Here is a 14,719-nt window from a genome sequence, read left to right as displayed (position 1 = left end):
TTAGTTACATTTCTATGTCTGTCTGATGTTCCGTGTGTTTAGTAACATTTATATGTCTGTCTGTTGTTCCGTGTGTTAAGTGTTGATTCCGTACTTGTCTTTGGGGTTGAAGTACAGCTCCGCTCCGATTCAGGGCTGTACTGGTCACGATTACTCTGGAAACTCATTGTTACGCAATACTCCGTAGCAGGCTGAAGATCCGATATGGAGGCGCTCTTCACTCCATTCATCCCAGGGGGCGTGGCTCCAGACACATGAACAGCCTGATTGTTACCTGCGTGTTGCGCATTGGAAATAGTGATCTGATATTGGCTAATATTATCACAATTCCAGGAGGACCGGGGTGGATCCTAAAACAAATCCGAAACAAACCCTGTTTATAAAGTCATTTCTGACAGTATATCTGAATATCAACAATACTATAACAGTTTTCGATTTCCATGTCTCATCACAAAAGTGTCGTTTCGTTAATTTTTTTTTATAATTACCTTCCATGTGACCACGAGTTCGGTCTGTGGGAAGGAACTGTTGTATTCAAACCCCGATGTTACCGTCCTCAAAATTGGTGGAAGCTCTGGAGCTACAAATAAACATACGGAACTTAATATCATTTATTAATTAAAATTAATTAAATGCCTTCATGTGCACCCACCACAGTTCACCTATAGGGAGCTCTTAACCCATATACTTCTGGAAAAAGATCGAACGTGACAGCGCACAAAAAAAAGCGTTATTGAGATAGCAGTGTATGAGAAGCAGGTACAACTCACCGTTCTTCCTGTTTAATAAACTCATTGTTTATCAGGCTTTGGAAATGCGGGTACTCCTTAATTCAAAACCAAAAACACACACAAGGGATTTATCAATATCTATTCACGTCCTGTTGCGCGAGCGGGTGTCTGATGTCAGTTTCACTTGGAGCATTTTTATGTTTTTATTCACCTGCATATTACAATATATACTCATGAAAGCCCGTTTTGTAACCAACGATAATTACATATATGTCTTCGATTTTACGACTAGTCTACCAGTCGCTCGTCTCCACCCCCACCCCCCTTCCCCCCTTCCCTAGTCTAATCTAATCTAATCAATAATCAATATGGTTGAGGTGTTGGACGCACAAAAACATTGTATTTTTAGATTCAGTTTGTAATTTCCTATACAATCATAGTAGCGCACAAGAATATGAATGAATCCACTGATTCTCATCACATCAATAACAAATGAGAACAGAAACAACCGGATGTTGTAAAACTGGTGGTTTTGTGTAAATGTAGAATATGTAGTGTGGTAATGGAATTTGCCGGTCCCCCGGAGTAATAGCCCTAATACGGTTGTAGCTTGTAACATTGTTAGGGGTGTCCCCGTGTGGGTAGCCTTTCATCAGCTCCCCTGTCTGACCTTTCGTGTAATAACACTAGTAATTCTAGATTTGGTCTCACTCTGCTTACACAGGGAAGATCTGTATCTGAATTGTATCGTCATACAAACTCACGGTCAATGAGAAATAGCGTGTAGTATAACGGTTACGAGAAACTTCAAATTATGAGGATATAAGGAAACGTTGGTATATTAGTTGCTCAAAGAATGGTTACAGGTTACCAGTTGTTACTGCAAATTTTCAAATATGAATTAAACAGATTTCGTAAGATTTTTGATCGTTTCACAGCTGTAGCTTTGTTGAGACAGGTCAGATATATATATTATGAGTGTTAGTTTTGTTTGTTATGCTCTTTTTCATTGGCGACACTTGAGATTTTTCAATAACTCTTACTGAACTTTGAGGAGCAACCGGGGCTTATTGAAAGATTTAACTTTATATTAAATATTTCAGATCGATGGGATATTCAGTGATAATGACACCATCTTGTACAATAATACGTCTTTGTGAAATCCCGAGATGATTCGTCTCCAATGGGTATCAATGGCAACTGTTCAGGAAATCCGATAGTTAATAAAAAAAATAAACATAAAAATGTTCCTTACAGCCGTGGTGATGGTATGTGCTGTATTTGTTGACCTACCTCCACATAATGTAGTGACGTTCAACGAGGGACCTGCAGGCCCATCTCCTCCCTCGCCATCACGGCGCGCAGAAACTTTGATGGCGTATCTGGTGTTAGGAAGGAGATCTGTGACGGTAAAGTTACAGTGAAACATGTACTGACAATTCATGTTTAAAACAATTCCCGCCAAACGTTCTGTGCCTTCCTGCAAGTCTTGCACCATGACGCTGTACCACAGGATGGGCGGGTCTCCAGTGTCACCACGCTTCCGGTCCCACCGCTGCCACCGGATGTGAATTTCTTTTATGCCTTGTCCACCATCAACTAGGAATGGGGGTCGACTTAAACGGGGAAGTTCTGCAGTATTAAATTTGAGAATCTATATCAGTGAAGATAAGGTGACAATAATATATCTGAAGTATTAGTTCCTGAACATGTAGTATAGTCCTATTTTTAAAACATCTGAAATAGCCAGGCAATCCTTCAGGAACTCGACCCAGTAATTTTTCTGATCAGAAATACAGCATTGTAAAATATGTAATAGGAATAATCTATTGTCAATATTGGAATGCTCCATTGTCAGTTTTAAAATATCAATTACCATTTATTTATTTATTTTGCCCTTTAATACAACCGATAGTATTCGACGTGCATTAATGTGATTGTAGTGTACAACAGAGTGTCCTTCGTCCACACCCCCAACACGTGGGGATAGTGCCGGCCATTAGACATATTAAAAACGTACCGTACACACTGGCGGTGATTGTGGTCGACGTGGTACCAGCCACGGAGTTAACAATACAAGTGAAACGGTCACCAGGATTCACGTATTCCACCGAGTATAAGTTAAATCTGACGTACAGGTACACCTCGAGTTCCCCTGTGTCCATCAGAGTTATCCTTCTCCGGGCGGGACCACGGATGACGATTTCACTAGCTTTAGGTGTAGGATAAGCCGTCACGGTACAATTGAGCGTTGTATTTTGACCAGGATTCACTTCAGTGTTTTCGAAAGACAATATTGTCGGCGGTTTCACTGTCAATACAAATCAAAGTATTGTATACAAAACATACAACTGCTACACATTTACGTATAATTTATAAATAAAACATGACATGATTTTAAAACTTCTTTGTATATAAACAACCGTATATAAGAATGAACGAACGTCGCTAAATGTGAGAGTTTCGTCCGATAATACTGCAATAATGCAAAACCGGAAACACATTTTGTGCAAGGCCCTTTATGTTCAATGATTAAAACAACAACTTTTCCGGAAAGGTCAGTTGTATCCACTTTTAGAATAGTACCTACCATAACTACAACACCAACAGTTCGTCCAAGGTGTTCATGAATAGGGATATATCGTACAGATGTTATAATCTGGTACTCCCTTGTGATTTTTTTGATTGAAGAACTGAGAGTTCTGTTACAATGGTGCATATTAAGCACGCCCTGAATTATCTCAAATTTTAATATCGTGTTTTGATGAAATTACCTTCTTGACAAAATGGCGGGTTAAAATATCCGGCTATACAGCGACATTGTTTAGAGGGTCCCGTAAACCTGTTACAATGTCGAGAGTCCTGACAGAAACAACGCTTGGAACAGTCCCACCCAAACCGATTTTCAGGACAGGCTATTGCTGAAAAACACAACATAAATATTGCTGGAAACAACGACATAAATATTGCTGGAAACAACGACATAAATATTGCTGGAAACAACGCCATAAATATTGCTGAAAACAACAAATAAATATTGCTGGAAACAATGACATAAACATTGCTGAAAACAACAACATAAATATTGCTGAAAAACACACCATAAATATTGCTGGAAACAATAGCATAGATACCGAAGTATTCAAAAGATTTTATTTAGGAATAAACAAACATTGTTAAAGGCCAAGGATGCCTTAAAACACATGTTGTCTTCTTTAACAAGGCGAAAGTAGCGATAAATGTTCGACATAATAATATTCTCATTGTCTGGGATTGAAAGTTTGTAAGTTAAAACACGAAATTTCAATAAGACATCGTTACCGATCTATTGTTAGCATCGATGAAGAAAACAAAGTGTGACTGCAACCACTGAAGGCAACGCACATCGGCCTGGCCTTGATACGTTTTTGATATTAAGAAACGTGTTATATTCAATGTCTGATTTTAATTTGATGGCCGTTTCGCTGTTTTGACGTCACGAGGTTTATCCGTATAGCCGTTGAAGGTTTTTGGTTGACTATCATTTCGGAAGTGCTTTGGTACTTCAATGTCGCTCAGCATCAGATTCCCGTTACAATGAATAATTCATTGTCCTTTCCCATAATCTTATGAAGGGCCGACATCAGTCATCCATTTTATTCCTGCTTGGTTCAAAATTACCAGCGTGATGGATAATCATGGTTGTTTCATTGATGTTTTATGTCCAATGTTTATATCTCACAAGAAATAACGACCCGCCCCCTAAGATTCACGAGCTTCGAGAGACGTTAATTTAAACATTTAAAATGCATTTTCCATTTTAATAAATTAAATGTTTCATCCTACAGGCTGTCTTCGGGTGATCATTTGACAGTCTGTTTCTACCTTTTTTTGTATTGACTTCAATTATCTGTAAAAGAGATGTTGATCTGTACCCAGCTGCTTGTAATACATATATATATATATTTTAACATCATTATATAACGATCCAAAGCTCAGGGCATGAAAAACAATATCTACTGAATTGATAAATTCAGGCCGGGATACTTCCATTAGATATGTATCGCTTAATTCCACAACGATTTGATAGAGTGTCTTTGATGCACCACGATTTTTCCAATCTCCAAATCACGTGACTTTATCCGAGATCTTAATAACTTCGTTTAATTGGGTTGGTTACTCTCGTCCTTAATTCCCACTGATCAAAGCTTGCTTTGTGTATTACAACATAACTCGATATTATCGCTCAGGTATATCATAAATACCTTCCTACATCAGGATCGATAACTCTAGGAAAGTTAATTTTATATGAATCATTCATTTTGTTCAATAATTCATTCAAACGGTAACTTGTGCTTTCCTTGTCATAAACCCGCCAACACCTCGCACCTGCAGCCGGCATGAGTAACGACCGTGTGCCTATCTCTGACGCACGCGGACAAGCACGGCCATTATGGATGCTGACAAAACATGCACGACCAATATGGTTTCATGTGTAAAATGGTCGATGCTCTTACATATACCAGCTAAGGACAGCAACAACTTCATTATCTGTATATATTAATGTAGATCCCTTCAGCGGTCTTTTAAACTGCTTAATAGTAATCTAATGCTAACATGTCCATATAGCTTTCTCTCGACCACCTGCTACCAAATAAACACACGCGTTCCTGCGAAACTGAATCTAGTTATCTATAAGTGTTATAGCAACTGCCGGAAAAAAAACGGAGAAAACTAAGAGGGAAAGTTATGTCAACGAGGAAACTTTCATTTTCGAAGTGAAATATCCTGTGCACTTAATGTTGTTTGTTCATGAAAATGTCGTTTAGTTGAAATTGAAAACGAGCATCGAATATGTTTAACTTCGTGGTTCCGAACAAAAAATTACCTGTGTATCGATTATAACTCTGAGAACGAATGTTCTCCGGTCGAAATGGTTGCAATCTGTTTTTATACTGTCGTATACGCCTTCAAACTGGTGTAAACATAGTCACAGTCCCTACTGTTTTTTCCTGTCTTTATAAAATTCCCAGTCCCTACTCTTCATCCTTGTCGTTACAATGTCTCCAGCCCCCACTCTTCATCCTTGTCGTTACAATGTCTCCAGCCCCCACTCTTCATCCTTGTCGTTACAATGTCTCCAGCCCCCACTCTTCATCCTTGTCGTTACAATGTCTCCAGCCCCCACCGTTCATCCTTGTCGTTACAATGTCTCCAGCCCCTACTGTTCATCCTTGTCGTTACAATGTCTCCAGCCCCCACTCTTCATCCTTGTCGTTACAATGTCTCCAGCCCCCACTGGTTATCCTTGTCGTACAATGTCTCCAGCCCCCACTGTTCATCCTTGTCGTTACAATGTCTCCAGCCCCCACTCTTCATCCTTGTCGTTACAATGTCTCCAGCCCCCACTGTTCATCCTTGTCGTTACAATGTCTCCAGCCCCCACTCTTCATCCTTGTCGTTACAATGTCTCCAGCCCCCACTCTTCATCCTTGTCGTTACAATGTCTCCAGCCCCCACTGTTCATCCTTGTCGTTACAATGTCTCCAGCCCCCACTCTTCATCCTTGTCGTTACAATGTCTCCAGCCCCCACTGTTCATCCTTGTCGTTACAATGTCTCTAGTCCCCACTCTTCATCCTTGTCGTTACAATGTCTCCAGCCCCCACTCTTCATCCTTGTCGTTACAATGTCTCCAGCCCCCACTCTTCATCCTTGTCGTTACAATGTCTCAAGCCCCACTCTTCATCCTTGTCGTTAAAATGTCTCCAGCCCCTACTCTTCATCCTTGTCGTTACAATGTCTCCAGCCCCCACTCTTCATCCTTGTCGTTAAAATGTCTCCAGCCCCCACTCTTCATCCTTGTCGTTAAAATGTCTCCAGCCCCCACTCTTCATCCTTGTCGTTAAAATGTCTCCAGTCCCCACTCTTCATTACTGTCGTTACAATATTCTAAGCCTTCACTGTTCATCCTTGTCGTTACAATATTTCCAGTTCCCACTGTTCATCCTTGTCGTTACAATGTCTCCAGCCCCTGCTGTTGTGTATGACACAAATCAATCTGAAGCTATCCGGAATTCAGTAGTTATTAATGATTACACGCGCAATTCCAGGCAATTTTGTAATTTCTTACAATTCCCGGGCTTGTTCATGCACAGTAATAGCGACCCCGTTACTGACACAAAGGAACCTTTTTGTGAAGGATTCGGTAGTGACACGCAGGTAGAAATTAAGATACAAACATAATGATCATCAATTTTCCCTTGTCATGTACATGTTTGTAGAAGTAAAAGTTGCCATGCCGATCATATGTGCAGTGTATGTAGTTTGAGTTTTTGAGTTTTGAGTTACCCAGCAAAACATATGTACATTGGAGTGTTAATAAGTAGATAGGAGTAAAAGTTGAGTTGCCCAGTTGCTTACATGTATGAAGGAGCAAAAATTGTGTTGCCCTGCATTGTAGGAGCAAAAGCTGAGTTGTCCAGTTGTGTAGGAGCAAAAAGTTGAGTTGCCAGCCGTATACACGTAAATGGATGCAAATATATGTAGGAGCAAAAGCTGTTTTGCCCAGCTGTGTAGGAGCAAAAGCTGACTTGCCCAGCTGTATACACGTAAATGGGTGCACATGTATGTAGGAGCTAAAGTTGAGTTGCCCAGCCGTATACACGTAAATGGGTGCAGATATATGTAGGAGCAAAAGCTGTGTTGCCCAGCTGTGTAGGAGCTAAAGTTGAGTTGCCCAGCTGTATACACGTAAATTGATGCACATGTATGTAGGAGCTAAAGTTGAGTTGCCCAGCCGTATACACGTAAATGGGTGCAGATATATGTAGGAGCAAAAGCTGTGTTGCCCAGCTGTGTAGGAGCTAAAGTTGAGTTGCCCAGCTGTATACACGTAAATGGATGCACATGTATGTAGGAGCTAAAGTTGAGTTGCCCAGCTGTGTAGGAGCAAATGTTGAGTTGCCCAGCTGTGTAGGAGCAAAAGTTGAGTTGCCCAGCTGTATACACGTAAATGGATGCACATGTATGTAGGAGCTAAAGTTGAGTTGCCCAGCTGTGTAGGAGCAAATGTTGAGTTGCCCAGCTGTGTAGGAGCAAAAGTTGAGTTGCCCAGCTGTATACGTGTACGTAATCCGCTTCAATGACTTTCTATACTTGACTGTGCTTTGATTGGCTGATTCGCAGACTGTAGGTGTGATAAACGACTTTGCTCAGAGAGGAAAACTTAAGATAACCTTTGTTCGTTGTTTACAGCAAAATCTGACGTTGTTTCTTCATACTTTTGGCTGCCTTTAGTTAAACGCTTTATGTATAACACGCTTCGATTCTGTCCGTTACCTCAGACGTTAATCTCTAACCTCCACGTGCCGTTTCAGTACGATTTAGGTGTTTGTATAGCCAATTTATTTCTGAAAATCCGGAACGTCCATGATGTCTTAAACTACTCTTCTTTAGCTATAGTTTTTAAAATTTTGATCTAGCGTTTTCAAACCGTCGTAATGAAAGTCGGGAAAACGGACAAGATGGAAGAGCTATGTTAGGGATCGAAAACAGCACACTCCGGGACAATGGCTATAAATTACCATTAGCCCTAATAGGGAAAAGGTTAGATGCATGAATACATAACAAAACCGTAACGTATATAAGCCTGTGTGTTTCCGTTTAACATGACATGCATTTCTGAAATAAGGTGTTTCTTAAATTTATCTTCCATCGAAAAACCGACAAGGATTCTTCTTTAACACAGGGGTAACATTAAATCACAGCTACGGATGAAATCTTCCGGAGAAAACACAATAAAACGTTATGTTTTGCCTTTTTTTCCGTATAAAAAAATCAAATCAAATCAAAACAAAAGGCTGAAAGGGCTTAAGCGGTCACCCGAGTTATACATTGCTTCTTGTAACACCTCATTGAAATAATCTTGTTAACATAATAAGATGACTTAACCAGAATTTTACTTGTAATGTAAATGTAAAATTGTACATAACATTGACTGCTATCCTATTCTAACCACATCTGAATTGAGAAAAAAACGTGGCTAAAAGTACAATTGTCCTATATAAAGTACAATAAACTATATCCCTTCCTAGGGAGGAAATGTCAGATCTTGGGGCCAGCCAGAATCAGATTGTACTATCGTCAAATACTTATTATTTTGACCAAATCTGAAATGATTTCATTGGAAATCAAACAAGTTATGCTCAAAAATGTAACTTTCCAATACAAAATGTAAATTATAATAAATATACGTCCCCTCCTTGGAGGAAAATGTAAGACCCTGGGGTTTTGGGAATTCCCAGTTTGGGTAAAGCACCTAAGATCTTTCCATCCATGAAAAACATTCGATTGTATCATATTGGAGTGATGAGAAGAATACTTTTTTTTAAATTCCAGTCAATTTTACTCATTTTGCCCCTGCGTCCAAGGCCACTGGGGGACTATATAATTTACATGTACAATATTTCACCAAAATCGGTTCAGGGATTTTCAAGATGTCGAAAATGTTTAGGATGCACAATCTAGGACATAGGAAAACAGCTCACCGTTTTAATCCATATAAAGAGATGAAATTACATTATGTTGTATGTTCAAAGAGACATGTGATCTATACCAAACTGATTGACTAACATCCTGGTTCTGCTTTAATCTTGTAATAGAAGCATATATTGTATAATATTCATTTTGTACGGAAATGTTAAGTGATATAACCTACAGAACTCTCTACATACTGCCAAAGCGTGCAGCTCAATGAGATAACAGCGAGTCTCTATCTTCTTCAATTTTACATTCTATATATATATTGTATATAACGACATCAAATGATTGATTACACGGGGATTTTGTTGTCATTCCATTAATATCCTGTTTAAAGCGCCAGGAACGGAATATTGAACCATGGCGCATGCGTACCTTGCTGGCAGTCATATCCGTCCCAGCCTAGGGCACATCCACTGGAACACATCCCCAGGATACTATCACATGCCTCGCTCAGATCGGCACAATGACACTCCTTTATGCAGTTGTCGCCGAATCGGCCGGCTGGACAGTCTGCAATACAAAAAATTATCATCGTTATTTTAATAATCTGAAACACAAAAAAAGTCATCATTTCCGAAAAATATGGACACAAAAAATAACGGCACTGGCAGTCTGGAAAACACACAATATGGAAATTGAAAGAGATACAGTGTACAGCACAACACTGTTATTTTTGGATAGGTAGGAATACATACAACACGTCTGTTTGGAACACGAACTGTTTTCAGTGATAGTCCGAAATTAATACAGCAAAATTTGGAATACAGACAGTTCGAACCACAAACAGCATGGGCGCTGACAGTGCGAGCACAAAAAACATTTTCATTGAATATTTGTTAAACAAACAGTAAAGTCATTTACAGTTCGGAACACTAAAACCAAGAGGAATGACCGCCTGAAATACAAATATCATTATCATTGATCGTTCGGAACACAACCAGAATGTTCGCTAACATTGTGGAATACAAAGGGCTTTGCCACTGCCAGTCCGGAACAAAAACAGTATTGTCAGTTTAGAGTTTGGAACACTTAGCCATTGTCATGTACAGTTTGGACGACAAACAGAATCCATGGGACTGGGATATCTGTGGACTGTGATATCTATGGACTGGGATATCTGTGGACTGGGATATCTATGGACTGTGATATCTGTAGATTGTGATATCTGTGGACTGTGATATCTATGGACTGTGATATCTATGGACTGGGATATCTGTGGACTGTGATATCTATGGTCTGGGATATATGTGTACTGTGATATCTATGGACTGGGATATCTGTGGACTGGGGTATCTATGGACTGGGATATCTGTGGAATTTGATATCTATGGACTGTGATATCTGAGGACTGTGATATCTATGGACTGTGATAGATATGGACTGTGATATCTGTGGACTTTGATATCTGTGGACTGTGATATCTATGGACTGTGATATCTGTGGATTGTGATATCTATGGACTGGGATATCTATGGACTGTGATATCTATGAACTGGGATATCTATGGACTGGGATATCTGTGGACAGTGATATCTATTGACCGTGATATCTGTGGACAGTGATATCTATGGACTGGGATATATGTGGACTTGGATATCTGTGGACTGTGATATCTATGGACTGGGATATCTGTGGACTGGGATATCTGTGGAATTTGATATATATGGACTGTGAAATCTATGGACTGGGATATATATGGACTGTGAAATCTATGGACTGGGATATATATGGACTGTGATATCTATTGACAGGGATATATTTGGACTGTGATATCTATGGACTGGGATATCTGTGGACTGGGATATCTGTGGAATTTGATATATATGGACTGTGAAATCTATGGACTGGGATATATATGGACTGTGAAATCTATGGACTGGGATATATATGGACTGTGATATCTATTGACAGGGATATATTTGGACTGTGATATCTTTGGACTGTGATATCTGTGGACTGTGATATCTATGGACTGGGATATATGTGGACTGTGATATCTATGGACTGTGATATCTGTGGACTGTGATATATATGGACTGGGATATCTGTGGACTGTGATATCTATGGACTGGGGTATCTATGAACTGGGATATCTGTGGAATTTGATATCTATGGACTGTGATATCTATGGACTGTGGAATATATGGACTGTGATATCTGTGGACTGTGATATCTATGGACTGTGATATCTGTGGATTGTGATATCTATGGACTGGGATATCTGTGGACTGTGAAATATATGGACTGGGATATATATAGACTGTGATATCTATTGACAGGGATATATTTGGACTTGGATATCTATGGACTGTGATATCTGTTGACTGGGATATCTATGGACTGTGGACTGTGATATTTATGGACTGTGATATATGTGGATTGTGAAGTCTGTGAACTGTGATATCAATGGACTGTGGAATGGGATATCTATAGACTGGGATATCTGTGGACTGTGATATCAATGGACTGTGATATATATAGACTGTGATATCTATTGACAGGGATATATTTGGACTTTGATATCAATTGACTGTGGAATGGGATATCTATAGACTGTGATAAATATGGACTGTGATATCAATGGACTGTGATATCTGTGGACTGTGATATCTATTGACTGTAATATCTATGGACTGTGATATATATGGACTGTGACATCTATGGACTGGGATATATGTGGATTGTGAAGTCTGTGAACTGTGATATCTATGGACAATGGCATCTATGGACTATGACATCTTTGGACTATGACATCTGTGGACTGTGATATATGTGGACTGTGATATCTACGAAGTGTGATGTCTATGGACTGTGATATCTATGGACTATGACATATTTGGACTGTGATATCTATGGACTATGACATCTGTGGACTGTGATATCTATGGACTGGTATATATGTGGACTGGGATATCTATGGACAGTAATATCTGTGGACAGTGATATCTATGGACAGTAATATCTGTGGACTGTGATATCTATTGATAATGATATTGATGAACCGTAATATCGAATGACTGATTTCCAAATACGTATATACATGTATCTTTATGTACACTTAAAAGAACATGACAAACTCTGTACATTGTCCAGACCCTGGACGAGACCGGGCTGAGTGTTTTCTGAGCTAAATACCATCATATGTGTTAAGGTATAAATAATTTACGCACGTGCCTCATGCACTTGAGCTGAAGAGCTGCAGGGAGCAAAACTATGGTGACATTTCCTTTTCATTATAGAAACGCAATTTTCTAACTTGTGACGGTAACATAACACCAGTTAATGTCTATCAACTTACTTCGTCATCAAAAACAAAACTACCGCTGACAATCCGTTTATTTTACCCTATATATTCCTCAGTATTTCTCTTGGTAAAATGCATAGAAATCAATATTGATCAATGTTTCATTAAAACGGATGCAATTTTAATTCACTGTTGGATTTGGGTACTTAAACTGTTCTGTCAATTAAGCAGCCATCTGTTGCTTTCATAGCTATTCGTTTTCATTTTGGACTAATTCATTTCAATATCAAACTGTAGTTTTACAAAAATAATGCACTTTTAAAGTGCTTTCTAGTGGTGAACTTCTGTCAAATGCACCAACATATTTCATCTTGACAACGTTTCTGCTTGGACATTATGGGAGCGTTTCTCCATGGAGGAAGAAATTACAGTTTCATTCAAAACCCCCATATGATGGAAATTACAACAAATCAAGTCACAAATAATTAAAATAATGATGTTTCAAGAAGCAACCTCTTAATGAAGTTTCAAAACAGCCAGAAAATTTCATTATAAAATAATGATTACATTGACCTTCATGATAGCCTTTAACCTTGACCCTTGATCTAAGGAGCGGTTGAAATCGATGAAATATTATAAATGACTTTGACTGATGATAACCCCTTCAGAGGAAGGAACTTTGAAACCGATGAAATATACGTTATAAAGGATCTTAATTTTTCACCGATGACCACAAATTTCGACCAACAGGAAGCAATGAGCTATGTGAATTATCAGTATTGTTTATGATGCCTATGAAGTGACCCGCTGACCAGCTTATAACTATGTACTTCTAAGCTTAATCAGAGTTATCCAGCTTCTATAGCGTCCGTACAATTAGAATACAGAGAAAGAGGTCATTCTACAGTGAAAACTTCATTGTGTCTGAAGTATCCGCCGACATACTCACTGCAGTTGTTTATATTACAATGTTCCCATCTGTTGTTAACGTCCGTGGTATAACACCACGGACGCGCAGAGTCTTCCGTCGTCCGACAGTAATTATTCGGCATTGTCTTGTCCGGGAACTGTTCGGCACTTTTGTATGCGTGTCGGTGAGGCGTCTGAGAGTCCCAGCTCTGACACTGATACAGGTCGCTTGTAATAGATTTCGTCCCCAAGTAGGACATTGCTTGCCCATTGTAAAAACAGTTGTTGGCTGAAATAATATTGAGGTAAAAATGAAAAAGTGATTTCGACTTTTCAAAAAAAATGTTTCATTGCATGTATTTCATTAACATTATCCAAAAATTAACGTGCACATAAGTATAACGACTTACATCATCCGTAACATGACAGTAAGAACTTGTTATTTGACAAAAGTAAATATTATACCATTCAACCTACAACTTATATGACATCAGTGTCCTATTGGAAACAAGTATACATGACGACGTAATCACAGCCTACAGCCTATATGACATCAGTGTCCTATTGTAAACAAGTATATATGACGACGTAATCACAGCCTACAGCCTATATGACATCAGTGTCCTATTGGAAACAAGTATATATGACGACGTTATTACAACCTACAGCCTATATATGACATCAGTGTCCTATTGGAAACAAGTATACATGACGACGTAATCACAGCCTACAGCCTATATGACATCAGTGTCCTATTGGAAACAAGTATATATGACGACGTATTCACAACCTACAGCCTATATACCCTGTTACAGCCTACAGCGTGTATAGGACGTAGATACCCTGTTACAGCCTACAGCCTGTATATGGCGTAGATACCCTGTTACAGCCTACAGCCTGTATAGGACGTAGATACCCTGTTACAGCCTACAGCCTGTATAGGACGTAGATACCCTACAACTTACTAGATATTACGGCGTTGATACCCCGTTACAGCCTACACCCCGTATAGGACGTAGATACCCTGTTACAGCCTACCTACAGCCTGTATAGGATGTTGATATCCTGTTACAGCCTACAGCCTGTATAGGACGTAGATACCCTGTTACAGCCTACCTACAGCCTGTATAGGATGTAGATATCCTGTTACAGCCTACAGCGTGTATAGGACGTAGATATCCTGTTACAGCCTACAGCCTGTACAGCCTACAGCCTGTAAAGGATGTATAGCCTGTAAAGGATGTTGATATCCTATATTCTACTCAAAATCCGTTTGACTTACGTACAGATTGAGACCGCTATCGTGAAGTCAA

General features: G+C 39.3%; 1 protein-coding gene across 1 annotated transcript in view; it reads right to left on the bottom strand.

Moving 5' to 3' along the window:
• Positions 1-14,719, bottom strand: part of LOC132550290 (receptor-type tyrosine-protein phosphatase S-like) — a 93,924-nt gene that overhangs the window by 38,071 nt on the left and 41,134 nt on the right. The window contains exons 3-9 of the mRNA XM_060214336.1: positions 13,447-13,695; positions 9,626-9,763; positions 3,506-3,652; positions 2,752-3,042; positions 2,025-2,363; positions 489-580; positions 95-350 (exon numbers count right to left, since the gene is read on the bottom strand). Coding sequence (XP_060070319.1) covers positions 95-350; positions 489-580; positions 2,025-2,363; positions 2,752-3,042; positions 3,506-3,652; positions 9,626-9,763; positions 13,447-13,695 — 1,512 coding nt within the window. The remainder of the gene's footprint in view (positions 1-94; positions 351-488; positions 581-2,024; positions 2,364-2,751; positions 3,043-3,505; positions 3,653-9,625; positions 9,764-13,446; positions 13,696-14,719) is intronic.

The sequence above is a fragment of the Ylistrum balloti genome, unplaced genomic scaffold (genome assembly GCF_031769215.1).
Source record: "Ylistrum balloti isolate Yb309-2 unplaced genomic scaffold, AGI_CSIRO_Ybal_v1 Utg370118, whole genome shotgun sequence".
Taxonomy (NCBI): Eukaryota; Metazoa; Mollusca; class Bivalvia; order Pectinida; family Pectinidae; genus Ylistrum; species Ylistrum balloti.
This window is presented reverse-complemented; position numbering and strand designations above follow the sequence as displayed.